The sequence below is a fragment of the Lepisosteus platostomus genome, chromosome 10 (genome assembly GCF_059453375.1).
Source record: "Lepisosteus platostomus isolate fLepPlt1 chromosome 10, fLepPlt1.hap1, whole genome shotgun sequence".
Classification (NCBI taxonomy): Eukaryota; Metazoa; Chordata; class Actinopteri; order Semionotiformes; family Lepisosteidae; genus Lepisosteus; species Lepisosteus platostomus.
Genome location: NC_142620.1, coordinates 48714536 through 48741309, shown reverse-complemented (window position 1 = coordinate 48741309; position 26774 = coordinate 48714536). Strand labels below are relative to the sequence as shown.

At 35.0% G+C, this 26774-nt stretch overlaps 1 protein-coding gene and 1 non-coding gene across 2 annotated transcripts; one reads left to right on the top strand and one right to left on the bottom strand.

Moving 5' to 3' along the window:
• Positions 1–12241: 12241 nt before the first annotated feature.
• wnt11f2 (wnt 11, family member 2) lies at positions 12242–15223 on the bottom strand. Its single transcript, XM_088596810.1, has 5 exons — positions 14933–15223; positions 14475–14710; positions 13975–14252; positions 13591–13883; positions 12242–13349 (listed from the first exon to the last, which is right to left on the bottom strand). Exons 1-5 carry the CDS (start codon positions 15004–15006, stop codon positions 13175–13177), a joined length of 1056 nt encoding a protein of 351 aa, XP_088452936.1. The 5' UTR covers positions 15007–15223; the 3' UTR covers positions 12242–13174.
• Positions 15224–17173: 1950 nt separating this feature from the next.
• trnap-agg (transfer RNA proline (anticodon AGG)) lies at positions 17174–17245 on the top strand. Its single transcript has one exon. It is a non-coding gene; the product is annotated as a tRNA-Pro (tRNA).
• Positions 17246–26774: the final 9529 nt, after the last annotated feature.

Below are 26774 nucleotides of genomic sequence, written 5' to 3'. Positions count from 1 at the left end.
ATGTGTGTTCAACTTACCATAACTAATCTGTAGCACAAAGGCAATTGTGGATTCAGAGTCATCTTAAAAAGTTGGAGCCCTTGGGAAGCTGAGAGATCCTTTGTTTCAGTATGTTTCTGTTTATAAACCCCACACCTGACAGACAGAGAATGAGGAAATACACTGTATAGTATACAGAAATTATTGTCAAGGAATATTTCTTTTAGACTCACCTTCATTTGGTTGCTCTGACATTCCTCTCTCAGTTGGACTCTTGCCAGGCTGTTTTATAATAGTTGATGAAAAGCCTAAAACAGACTTCACAAGCTGTGTGGACACAACCTTACAGACTACAAAAACAGATGCTACAGTATGAGTGACTGTCTTTAAGAGATCTTATTAATTGACAGAGGATATGCAGAATGGACCTTTTGGAACATAGTTATGAATAAAGTTTTGTTGCTGATGTTTGCCGTCTTTATCAAATTAAGTCCTACCAGGAGCAGGGAAACAGGAAATTGCTCAGTGTTTGTACCTTTTTTTATTGACACATATCACATATACAATCTATTTTGACAAATGTCATACAACAAATATTTTAAATGACATTCACAATCTGCTGTTCTGTTTTTGAACATAACAAAAAACTAGGTTGCCAAAGTGTATCTTTCAAAACTTTGTTTTATAGTTAGTTGTGATATAAATCTGTTTAAAGTACACAGAGACTATATAAAAGTAATTTGGGGAGTTTTTTAACGATTTGTTTTCCTGCATTTTACATGATGTATTTACAACTTTAAATATAGGTGACATCTGCTTTATAAAAGTTACAATTAGTCCTGCATTGTGCCAAAATGCACATTCTGAAGTAAAAATGTGAAAAATGGTGAATTTCCTAAACACTGGGAAAATCATTTATTTTCTATCTGTCCCATTTTGTCTGTGGGGAAGTAATTATGAGTTAAATGTTTACTCTCTGCTAGAATGAGGACTGTTCCAAGACTATAAACACAGAAAGGGGAAAAAAAAGATCTTAGCATTTAAGTGCAATTAATCTTCCAGCAGCTCTGGTTAGCTTTGTGCCTTTGCAAAATGAGCCCCCTTCGGAGAAGCATTGAGAATAAATTTAATTGATCTCAGACTATAACTGAGAGCTAATGATTTTTAAGTACCCTAGAGGCTATGAAACTTTCACGTGACTATGTGATGGAGTTGAATCTAACTAGGAAGTTATTTTTCTACCCTAGTTTGGCGTGTTCAAGGTAACAAAGATGTATTGATAGCTCCCTGCAACACTGGTGTAATCTGTCAGTTCAACTTTTGCTTTTTAAAGTATATGACTTGTAGGAGCCATTGAGTATATGTTGTTTTAGAAACAGAATACTGTGGAAGAATAATCATTTTTCACCCTCTTGGTTTCAGCAGTTCCAAAGAAGCTACTGATTAACACCTAAACAAGAAAAATTAAGTAAAAATGTTTAGTTATAAATGTAAGTTTCTGTGAAAATAAAAGATATGCCAAAAAGCAATTTCAAATGCTATAAGTCACTTTACTGTGTTGTAAATTTATGGTAGCATTTTATGCAGCTTACATATTTCTACAGTACAGTGTAGGTCTCTGTGTGTATCAGATATATTTAATTTAATTTCTGCACAATTTCTTCATTGCTGATTTCCAATTATAATGCTATCATGGCATTACTGATAAATTAATAGTTTATGAAGATTTAACCTTAAGGATAATGTACCTGACCTCAAAGCAGATGTGAAAGAAATTATTAATTTTATGTGTTAAAAGATTATTAAAAGTAGGCATGTCTTCTTGGTGTATGTAGGTTTTGAATTTAACATATACTGTTAAATGACAGATTCAGGTGTTATGGTCATGCAATATTAATGCTGTAAATAAAATACCTTTAAACATTGAGCAAGGATGAAGAAGGAAGAAGGAAGTTTCTCACTGAAGTCACAGCAACAGAACTATATAGCGTAATAATAGAGTACATCCTAGGAATACAAAATGAACTCAGGGTTACCTGCGCATTACTAGCTATTTTATTAATTATTTACCTTGTCTCTATTGTCATCTCCGTTATCTAATTAAGGGGTAGGTCTGGATGGTGGGTAGATTCTCTTTAGAATCTTTACAAAGTGTCACCCTTTAGGGAGGGAATTCACATTGTTTGAAGAGGAAAATGAAAATTGAAGAGTAGTTGTGTTTAAACGTGTTATGTGGGCTTCTTAGGATAAAGAAGTTATAACTGAACCAGTTTATCCAACCATACTGTATCACAAACTTTTTTTCCATAGCATCTGGAGAACACCCATGTTTACAAATCTTACATATTACATATCCTAGCAATTCTGCATATCCAAGCATTTTTGTGCCCATGGAGAAAACTTCTCTCATTCTGTTTTGATGCTCAAGCCATACTTCCTACGGGAGATTTGCGCTGTCCACATTCCTTTCATACCCACGCAAGGTAATGTGTGCTAGAGCACTGTTAAAGCATTTACAAGTCAACTCCAGAAAGGAGAGGAGAATGGGATCTGCACGTTTTGCAGGTCCTTTTGATGTACTTTCTAGAGACATTGCCTCTGGCTTTCACCAATTCTGATTATAACAACAGTTTATCTTTTTTATGGCTTAATTACGTCTTCATAATTACTACAGAAGTATTAGTAGATTGTAAAAATAGATATTTTTTTTTGTTATTTAATACAAGGGGCGAGTGAATAACATTTGTATCCTGTTATAGTCTAATGCCCAAGCTAGCTTTGTGGTTTCAGGGAAACCACAGGGAATTGTCAGCCTATCTTTTAACCTTTACATTTATTTATAGAATTTATGAAGGTTAACTGTGCTCTTTTACTGACATCTTGAGAGGTGCCATCCTCACATATACATGAAACTATCTAATCCTCATGTTATCATAGTATTTACAGTGATTTGTTAAACAGAAAAAAAACAGAACGCAGAAGGATTAAATAATATAATCATATCAGCAATGCAATATTGTTGTTCTCCGATACAAGCAAAATAGAAAGCACTACTATGTTATAGACCTGTCAGGGTTTGTGTAATCAGCAGTGAAGAATTCTGTCTCCATTTGTACATCTTCCAACTGTTGCTTAGTAGAATTATAGTCAGTAGATGTGTTTTGTGTGAGGCCTTTTCAATAGCTGATGTGGGATACATTTTTCCAAACATTACACAAGTGTTAGTTGGATGATGGGTGGGATTTCTTACAATCCATCCCGCCATTTTCAGTAAGAGCTTTGTCCATAGAAGGTTGCAGTGAGACAAGCTGGCTTTGTAGCCAGAGATATAAAGTACGGTAGGTTTTACCATGGAGTTACCATGCCAGTTTATTGTAGGGCAAACATATAACCAGAACTGGCATAGAAATGTCAATTAACCTGGATGGCATTTTTTTTTGACTGTGGGAGAAAACCATTGCACCCAGAGGAAAGTGACTCCTATTCCCAGTTGTAAATGCATTGTTTGCAGTTGTAATGCAATCCTGTAGTTGATCCTCAAGAAGGCCATTGGGCTGACTTCATCAGTGCCTGTGAGGATTTTGGATCCTTGAATCTGGCCCTCTCATAGTCTTTTTTGTTAGACACTTAAAATATTCTGTTATTTTAGCTTGTTAATCTATTTGCTCTACTCTGGACCAGTCTTTTTGTTAGTGTTTCGACCAAAATGTACGCGGTATTTCAAATGAGGTTCTACTAGTGTATTGTAGACTTTTAACACAACACCCCTCTATTTATATTCTTCACTTTTACCCCTCTATATCCTAGCATTCCTTTACTTCTGGAGAGGAAAACAACATGTCAACATAAACTAATTCTTTTTCGTAACTACTTATTTGAAACTGTGTTTTTCATTTTATATCAATAGTTTATGTTTCTTCTGCCTTAGAAGTTAGATACCTTAGATACTATTTCTAGGTTATAAATCAGCATATGAAAAAATGCTGTTGTGGGCAGACTCAGATTTAAGCACATACAAATATTATCCTACACTGTTTTATTTGAGTATATATTGTGTAATTAATTTTACAACTGTATTGATATATGGAGTAACAGTATAGTTTAGCCATCTGTTTCTCTTGGTATAACTTGTTGTACAACTACTGTATGTGAGAAACAAGAACAGTACAAATGTTTAAGGCTACATTTTTTGGAAAGATGACTCTGTTTACAATCCCCAAAACAAGGTGTAATAGGTAAAGCCGGGTCTTGTAAATTGAAAACTGATTTTCCCTTTTTGAGAATTTATTTCCTGGCCTGGTTTACCTTGGCAAGCCTGAAGTAGCTTTGAACATACTGATTTCTGACTTTGAGATAGAGTACTCCTGGCACAGAAGGCACCTAAGTTATTTTAAAATGTTTAAAACAGCAAATTACTGACAGGGAGGGATTTCCCCCTTTTTAAAGAATTTTATTTTCTCTAGTGACCTTAGGACAATAAAGAGTGAAAAATATTCAATTGTTAGCATGGCCAAAGAGCTCGAGTTAACTGGAATGAATCGTTTGTTTGTACAGCAAAACTAATGATTTTGGAGTTTTTAAGATGAAGCGAGTTCCTAATTTTGAAGACAAATCTATTTTCCAGAACAATGTTCAACAGCGCAGAGATTTGTAGGAACTGAGGAAAGGAATATTACAGATGTATAAATATTAAATTGCATATGCACAGAGAGAACCATTTTTAAATGCTTTTTCTTGATGGATTTTGATAAATTTAGTTTAAGTAGAACATTAGCACTACATGTAAGAAAGTTGACTACATGTAAGAAAAGTGAAGCAATAAATACTAACACATACTTTACCTATGTGTAAAAAATTAATTTATACATTTCCTTTTTGCCAAGTTTTATAAATTGAATACTCTCAAATATATTTGTGTGTAAACACAACATTAAAGGTAGCTTTAGTCCACATCATGTTTTTTCTTATAACTTTAAAGAACAGTCTAGCCAAGGTTAACTGAGTATATAGTACCCTACAACTGTTATACTCTCTTGAGACTAATTTATATTTTAACAGTGCATATTAGATGTGTGACACTTTAATTGCCTCTGTTTTATGAATTAGGTGGCTAGGATACAATTTCAGATGAATTAATATCTCATCAGACTGTTGAACTCTGTTCACTGCCATAGGATAGATCTATGAAAGACACTATACAAACTACATATTGGTGTTTATGCACATTATAAGTAAAATGTATATTTTTGGAACATTGCAAATGTAGTGTTAAATAAAGTACAGTTGTATAAGCCTTTCAGTTTGACCAGTGTCTTGTGAATAGCAATTCTTATTATGATATACATTAACATATAGCATGTACAAAATACAATACATTGTGGAAATCAGTATTATCACCATGCCCTTATGAACAAAGACATTCTCAAATGTTGCTTAAATTAATAGGAGGATTACATAGATTAATTTATGAATATGTAAATATCATCTCTAACTCTTTAAAAAGCACAAGGAAATATAATCATCAGCAAAATTTGTGTTTTGCTGTGCATATTAAGTCAATATACAGATACAGTAACATACCTTGGAAGAAGATTCTGCCATCTGCTGTGGTAGATTGCATGTTTTAGGATACGTCTTTTTTGTTTTAAGCCTTAAATATGCTTGCCTTTCTTAGGGATTGCATTCCCATCTTGATAGGTGAGCAAAAATGTAAATCTCTGTATCTTCTTTTACCTTTTGTTTTTAGAAAAAAATGTTTTTATATAGTTTTCAGCACAACAAATGTAAAGCAAATCTGAATTCTTGAAACCTGTGCAGCTGTCACAAGCTTTTTGAAAGAAAAAAAAAACTTTTCTAAGGTCAGAGATCACAGTTTGGGGTTGGTCATTAATCTAGTGTGTCATTTAACTACTTGTTTCAATGTGTTAACTGTTCTGTAAATCACACAAATGTTTCTCATTCTAGAAAAAAAATGAACCAGCATTTTATTTTTTAAACATGTAAAACAGAATGCTCCAGGCTACTACACCCTGTGTTTTAAATATGGAAACCTGTTTTGCCTGGATTGTGTAAATTACGTTTGGTTTGGTTTTTGGTTCAATGTGTATTTCTAAGGACTTCACAATTAGTAATACAAATTCACAGTTAAACAACACTTCCTTTTGCATTTCTTAAAACTGCCTGAGGAAAAATCTGCACTGTAAATGAATGAAGATGTCAGTTAACAACATAAGGAAGGGATTTTTTCCTGGTCATTGATTACTGTCAAAATATGCTGCTGTATGCTTGTGGGGTTTGCAGAGTGTTTTCTTGTTGTCACATTTTGGGTAAAACAATCACAACACTACCCTTTATATGATTCCCCTGAAGAGTAACCAAACTCTAGTTTGCAGTAAATTGAAGGAGCAAAAAAAGTAAAGTTAAAAATATACAGTATGTTGTCTCCACATCTTCTTTTTTTTATTTTGCATGAATTGAAATTATGTTGTTAGGTTTTTAATTTGATTCACTAAGATGAATACTAAACGTAATTTGATATCTAAAATCCTTTTAATGCATGTTGATAGAAATATGTGGAATTTCAATGTGGATATGGCATTGGAAATGTTGAATAACTGCTTTGAATAAAAAAAGGTGCACAAGTGAGAGTCATTCTATAAAGTGAGCAATAATATTATTAGCAGAACTCCCTGTGATAAAAAAGGTCTCGCCTATTTTTTTCCAGGTCAACAGGCTTGATGCCAAGTTCATTTTCCCTGTAGTTTTTTTTTCTTGGCATAATAATCCATAGTAAACTGAATTCTCCGTTGAACAGATGGTTACAGAACTTTTAGTTAAATATATTTGTGCAGAACATTTATCTTACTACAGTATAATCTAATTGCATATTTTCTTATTGCACATGCATGGTTGTGAAATGGTTTGGGACCCATTTTTGTGATGAAAGGAACTTTGTAGAAGCAAGTATGATTTGTTCCTAAAGTATGTAGCCACTGCAGATCTAATCTTGTCCGGAACCCTTTGGGAGATAATGTGGGATTTGATTCAGAAAACAGATAGGTAGAACGGAATTCTTAATAAACAATTTGTCTAGTAAAATAAATTTGCAAGGAAAGCAAAATGTTTAGCAATTTGGAACCTTTTAAAAAATAAATCTAGACACACATCCAATTTTTAAATCTGTAACAATGAATAGATGGAAACATTTTTTTCTTCCTTTGATTTAGCAGATGATCTTAAATCCCTAACTGAAACAGAATATTCAGCCAAACTATATTAGTAATAGAAGGTATACATTTGGAAGCTCTAAGGGCTCAACACCTGTTTGTAGTGCTATGAGCTTCCCCTGGTCAAGAGTGAGTCTTTGGATTGCTAAAACTATGTGTGAGATATATATTTGGCTTGTTGTAAATCTCTCCACACACATTTGCACTTAAATACTTGACACCTATGTGAAAGTCTGTTTCTTAAGCAAATCAATCATAGACCAAGTGCCCTAACACAATGCTTGTCAGTCATCCTATTTTCGTGTGGTTAAGGAATGTCTATTACTTTTTATCTGAACTCTTTTCAGCCTATCCATAACCACTATGTTTTCGTAAATTCCTCATGATTTGCTACGTGTCGAAAATTAGCGAATTGCTTTGAAAAATCAGTTAATCATTTGGTTTCTCGTTTATGTGCTCGTTTGTTTTTCAAAGTAAAGCATCTTGTGGCTTTTTGTGTGCATATACATGTGCAAGCAAATATCTTGGAAATTGATATACCAATGTGGACTGACAATATACAATGACTTAATGTATTATTTCCATACGGTTTTGGAATTGTGTTTTTAAAGTACATGCTGTCTCAGTTATTTGTCATTGTTGCCTCTCTGTATTCTTCATACATTCTTTCAGCTATCGATGGCAGACTTTCTTTTATCCAAGTGTCTCATTTTCAATTAACTATTGTCATGGCACTTATTATTACTAAATAATTACAATTGTGAATGTTAAACTCAGACATACCACACACCAATAATCTAAACAGCTGTCTTTTGATAAAGTTGTTTAGGCAGTGTTGTCACAATTTATAGGCACTGCGAGGTAGCCATAGTGCTCTTTAACCTGTAGGTAAAATATGATTAATATAACATTAGTTGGGCTAAAAATAGCATTTCTCTTAGCATCTATGTCACTGTTTTAATATTTTATTCAACTGTAGTGTCATTAATCATCTGGCAACACATTCCAAAGATGTTTTCACATGACTCTGAAACAACCTGGGGGATCTTTTCAGTTGAATGTCACTTCCTCAGTTATCTTCTCAAATAAAAGCCATGCTGTTCTTGGTCTCCTGGCTGCTGTCTAGACCTATTTAGAATAGCTGCAAGAAAACCATTTAGAAAAGCACATCACTTCCCAAGGTGAAGACTTTTGCTTTAAAGGAAAGAAATGACATTATAGCCTATTAGCTGAAGTGGTACCTTTAATATTTTAAGAGAATATGTCCATAAATGTGTGTGGCCCTTAAGCTTCCGATTGTATTATTAAATAAATTTATAGTTTGAGAAAATTCCATTAAGTCCATGAATGCAGCCCGATGATAATAGCATACTTCCAGTATGACATAAGCAAGTTTCAATTTCCTTCACCCTGTGGGATTTTGGAACTGTATTTATTAGCTTAATAAAAATGTAAATGTTGTAAAATTCACAGCTAACATAACACAAGGCCTGTCCCCAGTTGTTCATGAACATCATAAAATAAAATAAAAACTTAGTAAGATTCCAAGCTTCCACATTCTTTTTGACCTTTTTTGTGGGTGTGTAATGGATAAAATGCATACTTTATTATTACACAGGAACATAGAACACGATAAAACATTTTTTTTCTTAAATGTCCAAGATGAAAAAAAATCTGCCTATGGCATCAGATTCAATGGTGTTCAGCTGGTATTTTATCTTTCATGGAATAACAGTGATTAGATAAGATTCAGTGCTTCACAGATTGTCTTTAAGTCATCAGCAGTAAAAGATGTTTGCTGCTGCTTTTCTCAATGTCTATTGACTTCTATTTCATGTTATCTGCTTTTATTTGGGGCTGACGTTTGTCATGATCAGAAAATAAAGTACTTTATCGTGGAGATAGGATATCACAAGAAAAAGTTGAGGCAAGTGTGTCGAAATCTGTGACAGATGACAGGCAGACGGGCCATACTTTATCTCTGGCAACACATCTATGGCCTTATGCATTTTAATAGGTATCTTGTTTTAGTTTCAGTTTTGCTCATTGAAAAACAAAACAAAAGGAACAAGGAAACATAATTCTGATTTTTTTTTACCTGTCTGTACTTCTGGATTGCATTTTTTCCGGCTGTGTTTTAAATCCATGTTTTAATGGATTTCTGAACCAATAGAAAATAAAAGTACCATTTCAATATTCATTTCTACATAAAACTTAATTCTTTAGTTCTTCTCGTTTAAGAGCATAGTGGAAAAAGTCTGGAGGTTAGGAAATGTTTTGATTTAGAGATAGGTGTCAGACTTGTATCATTGAGAATTTCAATATAAAAGCTACACATTTTTATGCATTCCATGTCTCTTCGCCTGCACTCAAAATTAATATCATTTCACAAGCCATGTAGAATTAAGTATTTAATTTGTCAACTAAGAAATGTTGCAACTGAAGGTTGTGAATTTTAATAAACAGGCTACATATGTATAAGAGTGTTAGTCCTTAAATAAGACAATAGTGTTTTCTCATGTTCAGCTGTGGAATGTGAGATGTCAGAAGGAGCTTTTGATTCTTATAATTGCTACTGAACTCTAGAAATGTTGACACACATTGCTCAAACTTTTCTAAAGTTTCCAATTGCATACATACTCTGTGATATACATTGACGTTACTGTGGTTAACAGTGAAAGACTTAAACATGCCCTTTGTGTTAGGTTGTTTTTGCTTTAGTGGATGTTTTTTGCTGAATAAAATTTAATTTAGCAATCTACTTTTGCAGAGTTCATGTGAGTTAAATAAACAAAAATAATTTGTCATTGCATCAAGCACATCTGTTTTAAAAAGTCACATACCTATGCCAAATCTGAATGTATCTTTCTGGAGTCACATTCCTTATTGAAAACATTAACAATGTCTAACATGTAGAACCTTTAATAAACTGAGGGATAGATGTATAAAAATAGTAGGATACGCAATAACAGTAATACAAAAATATTTAATATTGAATAGTGTTTGATTTTTGCTATATGCAAATGTTACTAGTTCTTTATCTGATTTTGTGCATTCAAGAGGTTTCTTATAAAGAACAAAATGTTTACTTTGATTGTGAAAATGAATGTTAATCCAAATTATTTTATAACAAATGTGAAAGGTCAATGTACACATTTAGAATATGAAAAGGTGCACCATTTAGCCATTAATATGATACTCTAGTAGAACATTAAAGAAATCCAGAAAAAAATGCAATATATTCATTTTCAAGGCTCTATCAGAGTCTATGACTTAAAGAGAAGAAATCCAATTGTTAAGAAACACCACCACTAAAACATTGTGTAAAGAAAACATTATATTTCCTAGCAAAAGTCTTTGTGAAAAAAAGTGTATGTATAAAATGTAACTATTTTGAGTTGTTTCTGAATTCACAAATAATATCTTAATTTTATACATTTTGTAATGTTGAAATCACTTGCAAAACTGAAAATATCTTCAGAATTAAAATGGGAGATAAGTAAATTACAGTATTTTGGATTAAACTTTGTAACAAATTCCCTAAACATCAAATAATTCTCAGAAAATGAACAAATCTTTGTCTACTATTCAATACAAATACGGTGTTTCTCTGTAAGACAGACTTTCTTTTCAGTTTAATGCTTATGTTCAACGCAAAATAAAAAAAATCCAAACCATTTAACATCATGGTTTGTGTTTCACAAAAGAGTCATTTTCAATGTAAATTCCATGGAGTATTAGAGAACTTCATGCTAAATTCCAAGTATCGTATGTTACAAAAAGGGGTGAATAGCTAGGCAGATATATGTAGGTACTATTCCGATGATAATACAAAAAAGAAAGTTAAAGATAGGGCAAATTCAATTTAATCCACTAAATCTTTTCTCAGTGCACATTCTAAATAAAGTATTGCGACCATAAAACTCCTTTCCTTATAATGAGCAAGCTCAAAATGAAAATAAGTTTTCTAAACATTCTCAGGAGTCTGCTCTGAAGGTTTATCAGTGAAAAATTGTGCTTCCTGACCATGTGCAGTGTAGAATTACTGGAACACTTATTCTCCCAGACAGCTCCAAAGTCTGCCGTTTTAACAGGGCCCTTCCATCAACCTATAAAAGCAAAATAAATAGAAAAGAGACAGATTGTTTCAGGAATAAGAGATGGGGTAGGTATTGAAAAACAGCTTGGTACATACCAGATTTGAAATAACCTAGATCACCAAGAGTAATTTGTCAAAATACCATTGAACAAGTAAAAATAGCTTTTCCCGTCTCTAAAGGACGCTATTGGTGTTATTATATTGTAATAGTAGTGGTGTTGGTAGTAAAGAACCACCTACATTAGAATGTATAAAACAGTTGCTAAGCTAAAGTTAAATTTTGATATATATACTGTTAAGGTTTATTCCATGCTGAAAACAGAAGAAAGGAAACACAGCGTTTCTTTGTTTTTTTTAAGAGGCTGTTCTTTGTGCTTCTCAAAGACTTCCTGACTCCAGCCTTACAGCGTCTATATTTTACACAGAAGGTGGTGAAAATTGAACCGATGAATTGTTGATAAAGAAGAGAATAGATAAAGCATTTAGTGTTGGATTACAAAAATGACACATAAATATATATAGGGAACATGTGATCCAGAAAACTAAATTAAGCTTTAATGCCTGGATTTGAGGTGAACGCCAGTTTAACTAGAGACCTGGGCATCTTGGTACTTGTGCTTTATTTCCCAGTAACAGCATATGGGATTCTTTACTTGGTATTTCCAAGGTCAGTTTGCCTTCTTCCACTGCCATGGAAATAAATCTTCCTACTAACAAATGCATATGCATTACAGCTAGAGCACCATTGATCAGACCAACAGCTTCTCAAATACCCCTTCCACGGTAAAGATATGCTAGGAACTGGTTTTAATAATGTTACACCTGTCGACATTTGTTTTCTTCATACTACAATGCTTCACGCTACTAACGCAGATTTGTTTTAACTTGTTAAAAAAGGTAATTTAGCTGGTGATAAGGATGTTCAATGAAAACAATATTATATAAAATGGATTTATTTAAAAATAAATATAAAATTACACTTTTTACATGAACCTATCAAATATGGGTTACAATTTACAAAATACTGAACAGAAAATGCACGTCTCCCTTCTCAAATAATGTGTAAGAAATCAAAGTTTCTTAAAAATACAACAACATTGCATCAAAATTAGCTTTCAAAATACAACATGAAGGAATCATGCTTCCCAGAACATTTCAGATGTGCAGGAAAACTAGAAAATTTGTACAACACCTTTTTTGAGAAGATGCACTTCAAACAACCAACAACAATGATGAGTTCATGTCAGGATTTAGTTAATGAGTAAGAATTGGACTTATTTGTTCAATGGTGCTTAAAAAACACTTACAAATCTCAAAAGCTGACTGAGCTATTAGCATCTTGGGGGGGGGGGGGGGGCTGCTGTTGAATTGTCTTTTTTTTGTAATTCAGGCCATTGTTTCCATTCAACCCCTTCTCTATTCAGGGAGGAACTTTTTACCCCCAGAGGTAGCACTTCTATTGCTCCCAATCAATCATGTCCAGCCTTTCACCAATATCACAGCCTTCTCGTTTCTCAAGACAAAACCACAGCTCATCTTGATTGAGGGAATAAATAGACCTGCCCAAGCAGAACGACCAAGGAACATTTGTCAACTGTAGTGGATGGCTATTGAGTTCAGAACAAGAACAAATCTGGGTCTTCACTTTACCAATCCCCATCCTTTAGCCTTCCTTCAGATAGCTGCATTGACTCTTGATTGAAGTCTCTCCCTTCTGTCTCTTAGCAGCAATTGAGGAATGTTTCATACAGCCACGATGCTGACAAAACTTTATCTGTGGATTAAGGAAATCTCTTTGGAGTGTAGTGCTTTTTGTACAGTTGCCATCCTCCCTCTCTGCAGCATCAGTGACTTACTGCACCAAGTCAGTTTATTTGCAGACGTATCTCTCCACAGTCCGTTCGCATTTCTTGCACGTGACATAACAGCACCAGTGGTACTTGCACTGGCATCTCTCCACCACTGTCTCAGTGTAAGCATTATAGCCACGTCCACAGCACATGAGGTTGCAACTATCACTGCCATTGGATGTTTTATTACACTGCCTGTGGAGAAATAAAAAGTTGGTTTAACATACTTTTAAGGACTCCAGCAAAGGAAGGCCTCTTTGCATGAACACACAAAAACATATGCGCCATTAAAGATCTGTTAAGTACAATGGATGATTCTCTGAAAGATTTAAAACATTTGAGTATTTCAGTAGATCATAAATATAATGTGGTTTTCAGGATGTTTATCCACATCACTGATTTGATATTCTCTGCACTGCAATAATTACATGCATACCTGTCTTGTGTGCCAAATGATCCATGCTTCTCATTCTTCATACAGTAATCAGGGGAACTGATCAAGTACACAAGCTCAGACTCTCTCACTGGTCTGACATCCAGCTCTCTGGGCACAAGTTGCTTCCTAGTCCCAACATGGCGGTGGATGACTTTAGTGGCGGCAAGATATTTGGACTTGAGGTCTGCGGCGATATCATTTATGTCATGGAGTCCCTTCCAGCATGTCTTTACAGAACAGGACCCAGACACTCCATGGCACTTGCATTTGGTTTCCATAGCATCAACGAGAGCCTAAACAAGAAATAGTAATGACTGAATGATGATCGACTCATATGAAATGCGGCCACCTTTTAAAACTCGAAAAAATATCCTTTCTGCTTACCTGCCTTCCCACGGCATTGTTATGGAGGTGCATCAGCCTGACTGCCTGAGCACCAGACCTGCTGCTTTTCATGGGCGCATCGGAGAAGGCCGAGCCCATCTGCAGACCGTAGCGCAGGTTGTCCCCACAGCCACCCCATCTGAAGTCCGGACCGGCCTGTTCTGCAGGTGCAGGCCCGCATGAGCAGCTGGGTAGGTCCCCTGAAGCGCATGCTCTGGCTATCGAATGGCTCACAACTGCGGCAGCCAGAGAAAAGACGAAGGCGGATTCCCTGGTTCCTGCAGGAGAGTATTCTCAGATGAGACAAATGTATTTTTCATTCATTTACAAACAATAAGAAGTTTTAAATGGCACGTCTGATTTACAAACAGGCAAGTAAGCACGGTAAAATACTGACTATTGTAAGTACAATAGTAACTTGCATTTAAGTAACTGACCTTTTTGCAGTTTTCGGGAGTTAAAAGTTCTTGCTATAGACTTAACGCCTTTGCACGACTTACCTTTGGCTAAATCGGGCGTGAAATGCGGTGCGCTCTCAATGGAAGTACAGTTCCATCTCATGTCAGTGAAGGTCTTCTGGCACGTCAGTTTGGTGAGTTTAGCGGCGTGGACAATGCTCTGCATCAGCTCCAGATTCCTCCGGCAGAGCTGCAGCTGATCAGGAACTAGCCCGTCTAAAAGCTTGCAGTGGTGAGTCTGATTCCAGCCAACTGAGCTCCCGTTTACTGTAAGACCACTAAAATAAATGTAAAAACTCGTGTTAGGTGTAATGTTCATTCAATTATTAATAATTGGTTATTCACGTTAAACGAATACAGCATTATACCAATTACAAATGATCTATAATTCAGATTCATTTAAGTAAACATCGCCTTAAAAATATTGTGGTTAACTGACTTGCATGCAAAAACAAATACATACGTAAAATACGCGAATAAAAGCTGTTAAGAATACTTACAGCCAATGGATTGCTGTACAATACTCCATGCTGCTCACCAATATTAACAACACTAAAAAATGCATGCATTCCATTATTTTCAGGTGGTGGTGAGGTCAGAGCTTCGTGTGGTTTCCAGAATTTCTGTATAACACTCAGAATGCCTTTTCTTATCCAGTCCTGGGCAGTGTTGTAATCCAGATCATCACAATGATCAAATTCAGATTGTAGGATCCCGTTAAAGTGTGAATGCCACAACTCAACTAGCAGTTGAGGACAGTCTCTCCAGTCTATGACCTCCGAGCCTTTGAGTCTCTTTATATTGCCTACTTGCAAAAGCCACACCCCCTCCCCATTCAGTTGAATGAAACTTTTTCTCAGGTACATGTTCCCGTGGCAAGATAAAATCTTTCAATGGGTCTTATTCATGCCTGGAGCACTTCAAACACCGGGTTCTAGTAACATCAACAAGGGGGTTTAAGTCTCCTTTGGAAAGTGTCCCTCAACTCAGTAAACAAAAATTGAATTCATGCAAACGCTCTGAGTACAGAGATTTCCTAAAGCCATTAGGATATTCACTGCCGTTTAAGCATGCGTTGGTGAGGCTGATAGCTATGCTGTGGTTGTTTGCTTTAATAGCCAAGATTCCTTTTTTTCATACAACAACTAAGACATAATTGTGTTGTAATATTTAATTATGTAATATCAATGCAATGTGTGGATAGTTATTTTAAAATGCGCTGCCAGTCCTGTCAATATATACAATCTAACCTTAGAATTATTCAGTTGTTTTTGCAGTCCGAAAGGTGAACCCAAATCACTTTGATAGGTTTAGATTATTTCTAATTTACCTTAAATATTACAATGCAGTGGCTTTGCGGTGATTTTTTTTTGTTGTTGTACTGTTCTACAACGAATTATAATTTCCTCTACACACACATAATAACTTCACGTCCTATTTTTTGCACAAGGCATTGTACACTATACCAAAACTAGGAAGTATTGTAAAAACTGAGCGTCTAGACAAGCGGCCTTCAATGTTTATTTCCTTTAAGAAACTACCGAACATTTCGAGACGTGCTTGCTTCTGATTAACATAAACATTAAACCTCTAAATGGTGTTAGACAAAAGATTTCGAGGTGTTAAGGCCGCTGCAATCCAACTGGCAGTGATCTGAATATCTTTTGAAGATTCCTTTTGAAACCAGAGATACACTCCTGCAAAATCTACATAAGAATAGGATTTAACAGGGTAAACAACTCGGTGGCGCTATTCCTCTGGAAGACACATACTACCCTTTTAATGCTTGTTAACAATCACAATTTTCGTATATACACGGGCACAAAACAGCTACTACGTAATATAAGCACACGTATTTTAGAATATACTGCTCTTATTATAAAATAATTTGACTGACTCTTTTTAATCGATATACATGGAGAGATTGTACTGGGTTATTTTACTAAAGCATTCTCAAGCGACGTACGAAGCAGCGCGCCCACTTGAAAAACTGAACCGTTGCTCGAGTTTGTGATGTTGTTTGAGGGTGTTTATTCCGAGAGTAAAATAATCTAATCAGTAAAAAGAAAGACTGTGGGTATTCAGAATTCTCTTTCATATTCTTGAATTTTCTCCAGTATTTCAAATGTACATCCGTAAAAACATGGTTGGTATCTAAATCTCAACATAGTAGAATATATAAAAAATGTATACCACAAAAAATGTTAAATGTGTGGCTTTATTTTATGTATAGTTCATTATATTGCTTATAGAGCCCACCAAGCCGTCAGACCACATTAAAAATAAATTTGAACTGCACACAGAATAAATTTTGTGCGTGTGTATATGAATCTGTTCTGTGGGGGCGCTCTTGATCCCAAATCCTTGTTCAACAATGGTGGATTTATTTCTCCACAAAAGAGCGCAATCTATATCTTTCCTTCTTGTTTAGAATCCACTAGAAGACCGCAGTTTTCTCCTGCAGTCGTGGGGTTTATACTTATTGTGACAGATCAATATGTATCAATAAGTAAGCAGGCCTAAGCGTTACTTACTAATCTTCTCGAGACAGGCAGGACGATTTAATTGGAAACTGAAACTGCGTAGTGTAGTAAAAACAATATACATAATGTCTGAAAACCCGAAAAACACGAACAGAATACATGAATATGAACATGAACATAAAACAGAATATATATACACAAGAGAGCACGTATGAGCTGCAATTTTCAAAATACTAAATTATCAGTTAAGCGCGTGTCGGCTCGTTGGTCTAGGGGTATGATTCTCGCTTAGGGTGCGAGAGGTCCCGGGTTCAAATCCCGGACGAGCCCTACTTTTCTTTTACTTTAAAAGGTGAACTGCTTAAAACATTTTCACAGATGTGTTTGAGGCATGTAATTTTGCTAAATGACTCGTAAATATGTTTAAAACCTCAAAGAGGACAAGAGCTAGAAGCTGCCTCTGTGCTTTTTGAGACATAAGCATCATTCTTATCTGTCAATTTCTAAGTTACCTTTGTCCAAAACACCGTCCACAAAGAGTTATTTTTAACACGGATTCTAAGCATTCATCAAAACTATAACGTGTATAGCTTTAAAAGTGTCTAGTTAATTCCTGTTATGTAACAAGCACGTTTTAATTCGGTTAAAAGAGAAGCTTTCTCTTCTTTGGATTTCAAACGTAATGGTCTTTTAATTTCAAACGTAATGGTCTGTCGTTTGTTTTTCTGAGGAACAACATAGATTTCTTTGTGAACAACAGTGCGCTAAGGAATTGTGCATACTGTATTTACCTTAACTGTTTATTTCCAGTCACTGATTTCTAAAAATGAAACCACATTTATTTTGCTTTGCTCACTTTAACACTTACTTGTAATAAAGTACATCTTTTGGGAGTGCGGTGTTTTAAGATAGATCTTTCAACGTTCACATTTAGAAACATTATTTTGGATTCTGTAGTAAAATGTTACAAGGTTAGCATACACGTTCACAAGAAAACGATGAGCCGCAAAAAAATACGTTACAGTGGCAATATTTAAATGATTTATTCACAATGAGCAAGCAAAATATGTACATACCGTTCTAGAAAACGAATACATATTTAATGGAAACGTCTAAGTGTGTTTAAAATTTAAACATTTTCAATATGTTTAAAAACATTAGCGTCGACGACAGCACAACTTTGCAAGTTAAACAGGTCCATGTAAATATCACAATAGGCAATTGAAAGCAGTAGAAGAATTTTACACGTTTCGTATCGATGACACATCTTTGCAAGTTTCAGTGAGCACACAAGTGCTAACGAGTTTCTCACCTAAAGTACCGGTTGGTATTGATAATGTTCTAAGACACTCTAATGCCCATAAAGCTGTTGGAGTATCACTCTACGTCGTTTTTCACTCTAGCAGTTTTGTAACGATGCATGCACACGGGAAAGAAAATGCCAACACCAAAATACATTTCACACTTGCACCGAAGAATTCCAGCCCACCAAAGGAAACGTCTCATTCGTCACGGGTTATACTTGACTGTTCTTCCTTAAAATATTCTATATTTTACTGTGCTTTCACCGTTTTATTTCTTAAGACGTACTTTAAAATTTGGAGTCTCAGGTTTAAATTACACGCATGGGTATAATCACGTAATAAATGCAAAGCGTTTTAACATAAAATACACTTACGACAGAATCATTCATGATATTTATATATACAATCTTTTTTATTTTTAAAGAGAAGGTAATCTTGTTTCGTAATCCAATATAAGAGAACATTGAAATGCATGCACTTATTGTTAACACTGCAAACATTGCAAAGCATTTCACGCCTAGGAATACTCCGGTCTACGTTTCAGTCTTAGAAGTTGTATTTTTTTTACTGTACAGAACAATGCTGAATGCGCTCATTCTCAAACGTTTTGAATCTTTCGTTTTAAACGTTTTTTTCGTTTTGTGGTATTAACCTGGCATAAATGTGTATACCCAATATCGTTTTAGCTTTTGGGTTAAAGTCTTTGTTTGGGAACAACACAAGCCCTATTTGCCACTTTGTATCAATGAATAGCCAAGTTCAGTTAAAAAAGTACCCCCTTACACCACCCTTCAACAAGAAAGACTCCTGTATATAAAAGACTTTAGTCTGTCTGATCCACAGGAAGGATTTGAAGTGGTTAATTTACTGTAGGTAAGCACTGAGTTTAGGGATTAATGTTTGAAAGAGAGCCTTTATAGAAAATGCTAGTAGGATCTTGATTTTTACCACAGGGTTTATTTACTCCTCTGTTTATCTTACTTTCATTATACTCACACTGTGAGTGAAGCCTGCTCTGTCCTCTGAGGTGTCCTTACCAGAAAACCTGGAAAGTAAATACCCTATTGCTGTCTTAATTACTGTTAATGAGAACATTAAAGGAGCTCATGTTAAAACATATTGGGTTCTGAGATGCCTGAAGCTACCCCTGTGTTTATAGAGAACCAGGGGGTTCTAGACATGTAATTTGGTCTCCTCTAATTCCAATGCGACTGTTAATTACAGGATTTGCGTATAAACTCTTCTGATTTTCACACCAGGTCTAGTCCAGAAATCCTGGTTACCTCAGCTCTCTTTGAAACAAATTGATTTTATAGCCTTGAATGGTCTGAACTGTCTGGACATTTCTTCAAATCCTCATGTGCTTATATAGGGCTTTACACATTCACACTACACTTGCAGTCGTGTACTTAATTTATATAGGGCAAAACATTAAAACCAATCGCTGGCTGTGGAGATGCTTTATGGGGTTAATCTTTCCAAACAGTATAACAATCCCTTAACGCTTAACAGAATACCCTTTTTCCTCAATGCATGCTAAAAGCTGTTTGTGTGAGAATCCTGTGACGGAGTAAACATTTAGGTTTGACTTGTTGCTTCTTAGTTGTGTGGATACTTATCTATCAAAAAATAAACTAAAATGGAACATCTCAATCTGAAAATTAATACACTAAATGTCCATCTATTGAATTCAGTTCCCTGGATCTGAAAGAGTACTAAACTAATAGAACTAATAATAATGGTTTGGTTTAGAATAGTCTTACAATTAATCAGTTGGCTATCTGATTTAAGATACATGTTTTTTTCCCACTATGTTATTCTGAAAATATTTATGTGAAGGGGAGGGGAAAGTTGAAAGAACTTTGTAAAGTCAAACTTTAATGACAACAACACTGTGTTTTAATTTTTTAGAATTCATTATGGGTTATCAACAAACAACCTTTTATCAGAAAAGCAGTGTACCATTTTTTTGCTGAAGTACTCAGGGTTTTGGTAAAACACAATTCTACCTGTAGGTATCTATAGAAGATCTGCTATGCTGGTTCGCTTGTTGATGGGCTTGCGGAATTATACATCCAGAAGGCAGGACATTTTGACCTTTAGCTTTTCCGGTAGCTGCCTTTCTATTTGTTTTTTTTTGTGCCACTTGCTCATCTACTCAAAGCCCATTTAAAGTTGAAATAATTTTTAAAAGTCTTTTTTTAGTCAACAAAAAGTCAGAATCCACATGTTTAATGACCCCTGATGTTGCCACTCCTTCCACCCAAATGTTTTCCGCCTCAAGCCTCAACAGAATGGCTTTTTATTGTTAGGTGGGGGCAATAATTGTTATCATACAAGCTGAGAATGTCCATCAGACCTTGCGATGACCTTGCACTGATGCAAACTAAATGAATAGGGAGCTTAATACCTTGACTCTTTTATTTCTTTCAAATCCTTTTTTAGTAATGACAAGTAGTCAGCTGCTCTGTGATCAAACTTTTTTTTTCCTGGAAAAACTTCATTTTTGCTGTTCAATAAGTGTTTGCAAAGCCTTCTGGAATATCAATGCAGAAACTAAACACTTATTTTTTTTCCTACTGATTGTGCAATTTTTGCTTGATCGTAAATGTAGACTTCAAAAAGCTGAATACTTCGTCGGTTTCTGTTTAACTGATATTTCTACAGCGCATAGATATTTTGTAATGTCATTAGTGTCACACTCAGTGTGGTTTGAAATGAGTCATCTGGGATTCCTATATCTACAGTCCAGTAAATGAGTGAGCTTCTCTACCATTCAATGCAATGCAATGTGGGATGTGTGTTGTTTCTTGCTCGGGCATTTCCTTCTGTCTGCAAGTCTGTGTGTAAGCAGGAATACTTGTTGGTATGTGGCTCAATTGATGTGGCTAATCAGCCTGCACCCGGCTCATTTAGGACACCTGGTATTATTTTGTTTTCAGTAAAAGAAAGCTTCCTTTATATCTATATTTTTCAAATTTATTTTGCCTTAAAAATCACACTTCACTCATTCCCACATGTTTGCGTTTTACTCCGGCCTCTATAGCACAGTGTCACTTAACATTTAAGACTCAAAATCACCACATTTTGGCTAATGTTCGCTAATGCCTTAAATTATTTATTGACACATATATCTACTGTATGTTCAGACATAATTTCAAGATGTAGATTTGTATTGTACTCCCTTAACAGGGTTCATAGTATAATATCGTTCCCAAGTCCATGAAAACCAAACAAGCCCAAAACCTAATTAGATCATCACATTTGAATACTTTCCAGGCTTATTTACTTGGAACATGATAGTCTTTTTAAAACTAAACTAGTTAAGAGATAAAGTAAGCTGAGTGAAATTGCTGTGCCTACTTCTTCAAATTCCTATCTGATGATTGGCTTGTGAGACAGACACTGTGCCCCTTTCATTATTGACAGCTGACTCCTGATTCTTGTCCCAGTTTCTGGTCTGCAGTAGGTTGACTTTACCAGTTGCTTTCATGTGTTCAGACAGCCACGCACCCCCAGCTGAGTGAAAATATTAGTCTATGAACTCTCGTAAAAGCTCTTTTTGAAGGGTCCCACTTCACCCTGCTTTAAAGGTTAAACCAGGCTCTGATTTATTTCAACCTTGCTAACACTTACCACTAGTAACAAATTTGTACTGTGAAATCTTTAAATACATCCTCTGTATTACAAGCCTTGTTATAAACTGCTGCTGTGCTCATGATATCACTGGAATACTGTATGTCCACCAGGATACACTTATGGTGTTATGTCTTAGTTCAAATTACTTAATATTTGTCTTCGCCATTTTGGTTTTTTTTCCCCTAGAAACAGAACCTACTGCATCTTCTTACTGTCCAAACAGTTACAGGTAGTCAGAATATTCACGCTATAATATGGTACAGATTGTGTTCAGAGCTACCCATTATAATCATAAAACTAATAAAAATTTAATTGATAAATTGACAGCCTGTTTTACTTGCAAAATACGTGGCGTAACTGCCCTTTTACAAGACAGTAAAGCGAAAACAGTAAATGTTTCTCCTTGTGGTCTTTCAAGTGTTCCTAAGCTGAAGCAACCACCCACATGTGTTTGAAAAACAAGTCTAGCACCATCTTCATTATGGTCCTGGATGTTATTTATGATATAAAATTGTCATGGTCATGTGATAAAGATTAGTTCTGCCATTCACCCACCATCTTAAGTCTAGACTCATTTTGCCTGGACTGATTTTAATTCTTATCAGATTGGAGTCATCACAAAAAATCTCCTTTCAAATATGTTTTAAGCAGACCTAAGCAAGTGCTTATGTATAAATGTCTTTCCACTGAGTTACACACATGAGGGACACATTTTAAAATCACAATCATAATCTTTATATATAAGTATTAAAATTAACACATTTTTCATAACATTCAAGGAAGTACTTATGGAACATTTAGATAGCAGTGTATATTAAATATTTGGTTTTCATTAAATTCTTTAGAAACATTTACTTTTGTGTAATACAGTGAAAGCAGATTAAAAGTACAGGAAAGCACAGCGAAACTATGAAATCATGAGAAACGTGTTGTAGAGAGAAAAGATTAAACTTAATTTGAGCCCTAGAAATGCAAAATAAATGCATGGTATCATTTCTAAGTACAATGTGAAAGTACTGTGGTAAAGTTTCTTAAGGGTATTTTTCAACCTAAAATAAGGGAAAAGTTAAACCTGAAATAATATGTATATTGTTTAATGACTAATAGAATACTGTCAAAGAGTGCGTTCAATGCACACCTTTAAACTAAATGGAACATTTGGTTTCACTGACATGACTAGCTATTGATTTAAGAGCAGTTGCCAATTAGATTACAAGGGAGATCCATTTGTGTCAGAAGACAATTTCGACCAAAAACAGCTCTGCTTTTTTAACTTTTTCACACCTCAAGTCTATGCAGATGGCAGAAAAGGAGCCTTATGGTGGCTGAAACTGACAACCTGCTGAAATCCCCACTGGCAAGCAGTAGCTATCAATAACAAACTCCCTTCATTATCTCTCTGCCACTTGAAGTGACAAAGAGAGGAATCCTATTCATTTAGGGCACAGACAATTTGTATTGTTTACATGGGATTTTCTAAATATTTAACCCCTTTGTCTCCAAACAAACATTCTCCCCCTATTATAATTCTTGTGTTTTATTGTAAAAAAAACCTACATTTCTGAGAAACTGAACATTGTCTGGAAAGGTGTAGCACAATTTATGTCTCAATGAAGAAGACAATAACAATATTTTGGGAGCAGTTAAGCACAGCTTCTAACAGCATGCTGCTTTGTTTCACACACGAGGTGGGTCATTCGAGGATGATATCTTGGTGTAATATCCAAACACCATCATTTACCATCATTTTTTACACAGTCCTCTTTATCAATACATACTTTAAACATACATTATCATAAATAAACTTCAAAACTGTCTGGCTAGTTGTCATTTTGTATTACTGGAGCCTTTAGGTAAATTATAGACCAGTTTACACCACAATATGTTTCATTGCTGTCATTGAATATATACTTGATCTTCTCATGTATTTTGTCTGTGTTTTAAGGCTTTCAAATTTATTACCACTCTAGAATTAGTCGCATGTTCGTTGTGGTTCACTCAAAAAAAACTTTTGAATGCCTAAAATAGTGCGGATGTTAGGACTTGTTTCTTAGAAAGTCTCTGGTTTATATTATCCTTAATGTCTGTTTTCAGTCCCTGATAAGGGGTAGCTGAACTCTTGAATGCTGGTAATTTTAACATATAGCAGCCAAAAAGTGAACATTTTAGCAAGACTAGTCTGGTTAAATGTCTTAAAAAGAAAGTTGAGCATGCTGGTGCTTGAATTATATATACAAAAAACACTAAAAAAGAAAATTTGTGTGAAATAAAATTTTGTGTGAAGTTAAAGTTGTAGAACTGTCAGACTTTTAAACATTTGACTAAGATAGGTTTTGTTCTGTTTAATGGAAAAGGTCTTTGCTTTGCCCTTTTGCTTATGTCTTGATTTTTAAATGTTATTAATCTTTTTGCTGCAGTTAAATGGTGTGGATTATGTACAATTTTGTACAACTATATCAGCTTTTCCAGTGCTGTACGTGCTTTGCCAGATCCCTTTCCTACTGTTGACAGGGTATTGTGTCCAAAAGTAAATTTATTTAGGTACAGATTCTGTCAGATTTGAAGGTTTCAGATTGTGATTTATTTTACTTAAGGAAACTTTAGTTGATTTTTTAATCCTAATTTTCAGTTTGTAACAAGGAAGCGTGTGTGAATGTTTTATGAAAAGGCCTCCATCAAAATCAGGGTTAGGCCTTTAAGAAAGGCTTGTGCTTTGATAATGAACCTTTTTACACAAGTTTGTGTTGTGGTCTTGCTGTTATAGTTTATAATTGCAAAACGATGGAACAGCGAATGCAGGTTAATATTTGTGTGTAAAATAACAAAGCAAAAAAAGAATTAGAAGACTAATTAAGTTATTTTTTTAGAGTCTAATATATGGTATGGAATCAATGCTTCATATTTGGAAAAAGAGCTGTATTTATTTGAGCCTTAAACCTAGGCTATAAATTGCTAGGCTATTAAATGATGTTTCTGTGAAAATGTTTACTAGATCAGGCATAACAGCAAGAAGAGATAAACTCATGCAGTGCACTATAAAATAAAAAACTTAATCAACTACAGTGAATTGGAATGAACTATAAACGTCATGATATATGCCATATATAGCATGTGAGTGTGTAGCAAGAGGACTATGATCATTTATCCGTTTGTCAATGGTCCAGCAGCATAAATCTAAAAACACTAAGAGACATTATTTACACTGTGGCTCCCCTGTGACCTTGAAGTGGATGAAGACGTTAGAAATTGAATGGATGGGCATACTATTTACTATGATCTTTGTATGACGTTATCTACAGTAAGTAGCAAACATATAATGTAAGAGGTTTTTGCATGCATATGTACTGTATACTTTCAGTCTGTAACCTGGAGCTGACAAACAAAGGTCAATCTGATGATTCAAGGTAAAGACGAAACTTCCAGAAATATTATAGAAGTATCACTAGCAGAACAAACAACACTCAGAAAGAAAAGACACGATTCAAGAATTTCCAGGAAAGGTTTTTCTCCCCTGTCCCACAATTGCAGTCTCTGTTGACAGCCTCACAGTATATTTGTCATTACCACAGAGTCTTTTTAACTACCAGCCCTGCTTGTCCTCTGTACCGGACACATTTCATGTAAATATTCCAGATTTTTACACAGGCTCAAATTGTTTATTAATTCCTCTGAAATTTGTATTTTGTCAAAAAACGTGAACCATAAACTTTGTGTTAATATTCACAAAAGAACACAAAATCTTAGATTTTATTTTACTGAATAAATTACTTTAAATAGGGGTTCTTATCTAATTTCTATGTCACAATTAGTTATGATTGTTTACAAAAAGAGTGAAAGGGCTTGTTACTTCAGTCATTGCTGGTGTAAGCCTAGGGTGAACACTGGAGTAGGCCCTTGTTTTGCTAGCTCACACCTGTTAGTCATCTTGTAACCAGGTCACAGTTGCAGTAGAGAGGACAAGCTGCTTTGGACTCCAATGTGTTGTTCACTCCATAGAAAAGCAATCTGCAGAGCTGTAGGAGGCCTCAAGGCTGAGTTTAACTGACAGAATTTGCCAGCCCCCTGCACCCTAAGAGGTCTCTGTTCTTAGACTATTGTCCAGGTGGACAGCAGAGATGAAAAACATAACACATGGTTTGTGTCAGGAGAGATCGCAAAGACTGGAAGGCGATACTGTTTAAGGTCTCCAGGAGTATGCTTTGCTTTTAAGTGAGACAATTAATATTTAACGTGTTTCATCCCTTGACAGGTCACTTCTGTAACGTGTGTGATCTGGGGAGTGTCTCTTTCTTGTCTCTCTCTTTGGATCTTTTTGGACTCCGAGGTATTTTATCCTCAAAAGCACCAGGGCAGCAAAGCAATTTCTGAATAAATAATGATTATTTGATAGTTCTTCTAGATCATGCCGACTTTGTATATCCAATACAGATCATTAAAGAAAATGTCAATTGGAGGTATACAAACATTTAAAATCCTATATTATGTTATGCTTTATAGCATGGGGATATAAAACATGATAGTCTTTTTCTGTGGTTTAGCTTTTGGGTTTTGCAAAGGTAGCAACAGAGATCTTTTCTGGCATGTGAGCTGCAAGGTAAAACTATAGATTAATTCCATACTGAAAATTAGAAAGAAAAAAAGACATTTTAGGTGTGGAGCTTTCTTCTTCAGATGTTCCATATCTGAAAAGTGGAGCTTTCTTCTTCTTCTTTTCTATTTTCTGCATGAGTTTATCTTCTATTTTTTCCTTTGTAGTGCTTGATAAGATGCTTATATGAATCTGTGGTTACTCCCATTGTGTTATTTGACCTAGTTCAAAATAGTTTCTAGATTATTCTTTTACTCAACCTTGGTGAAGACACCTGCTTGGAAGGAAGATCCTACTTGTGACCCAAGTGGAATTCAACAGGATGTTA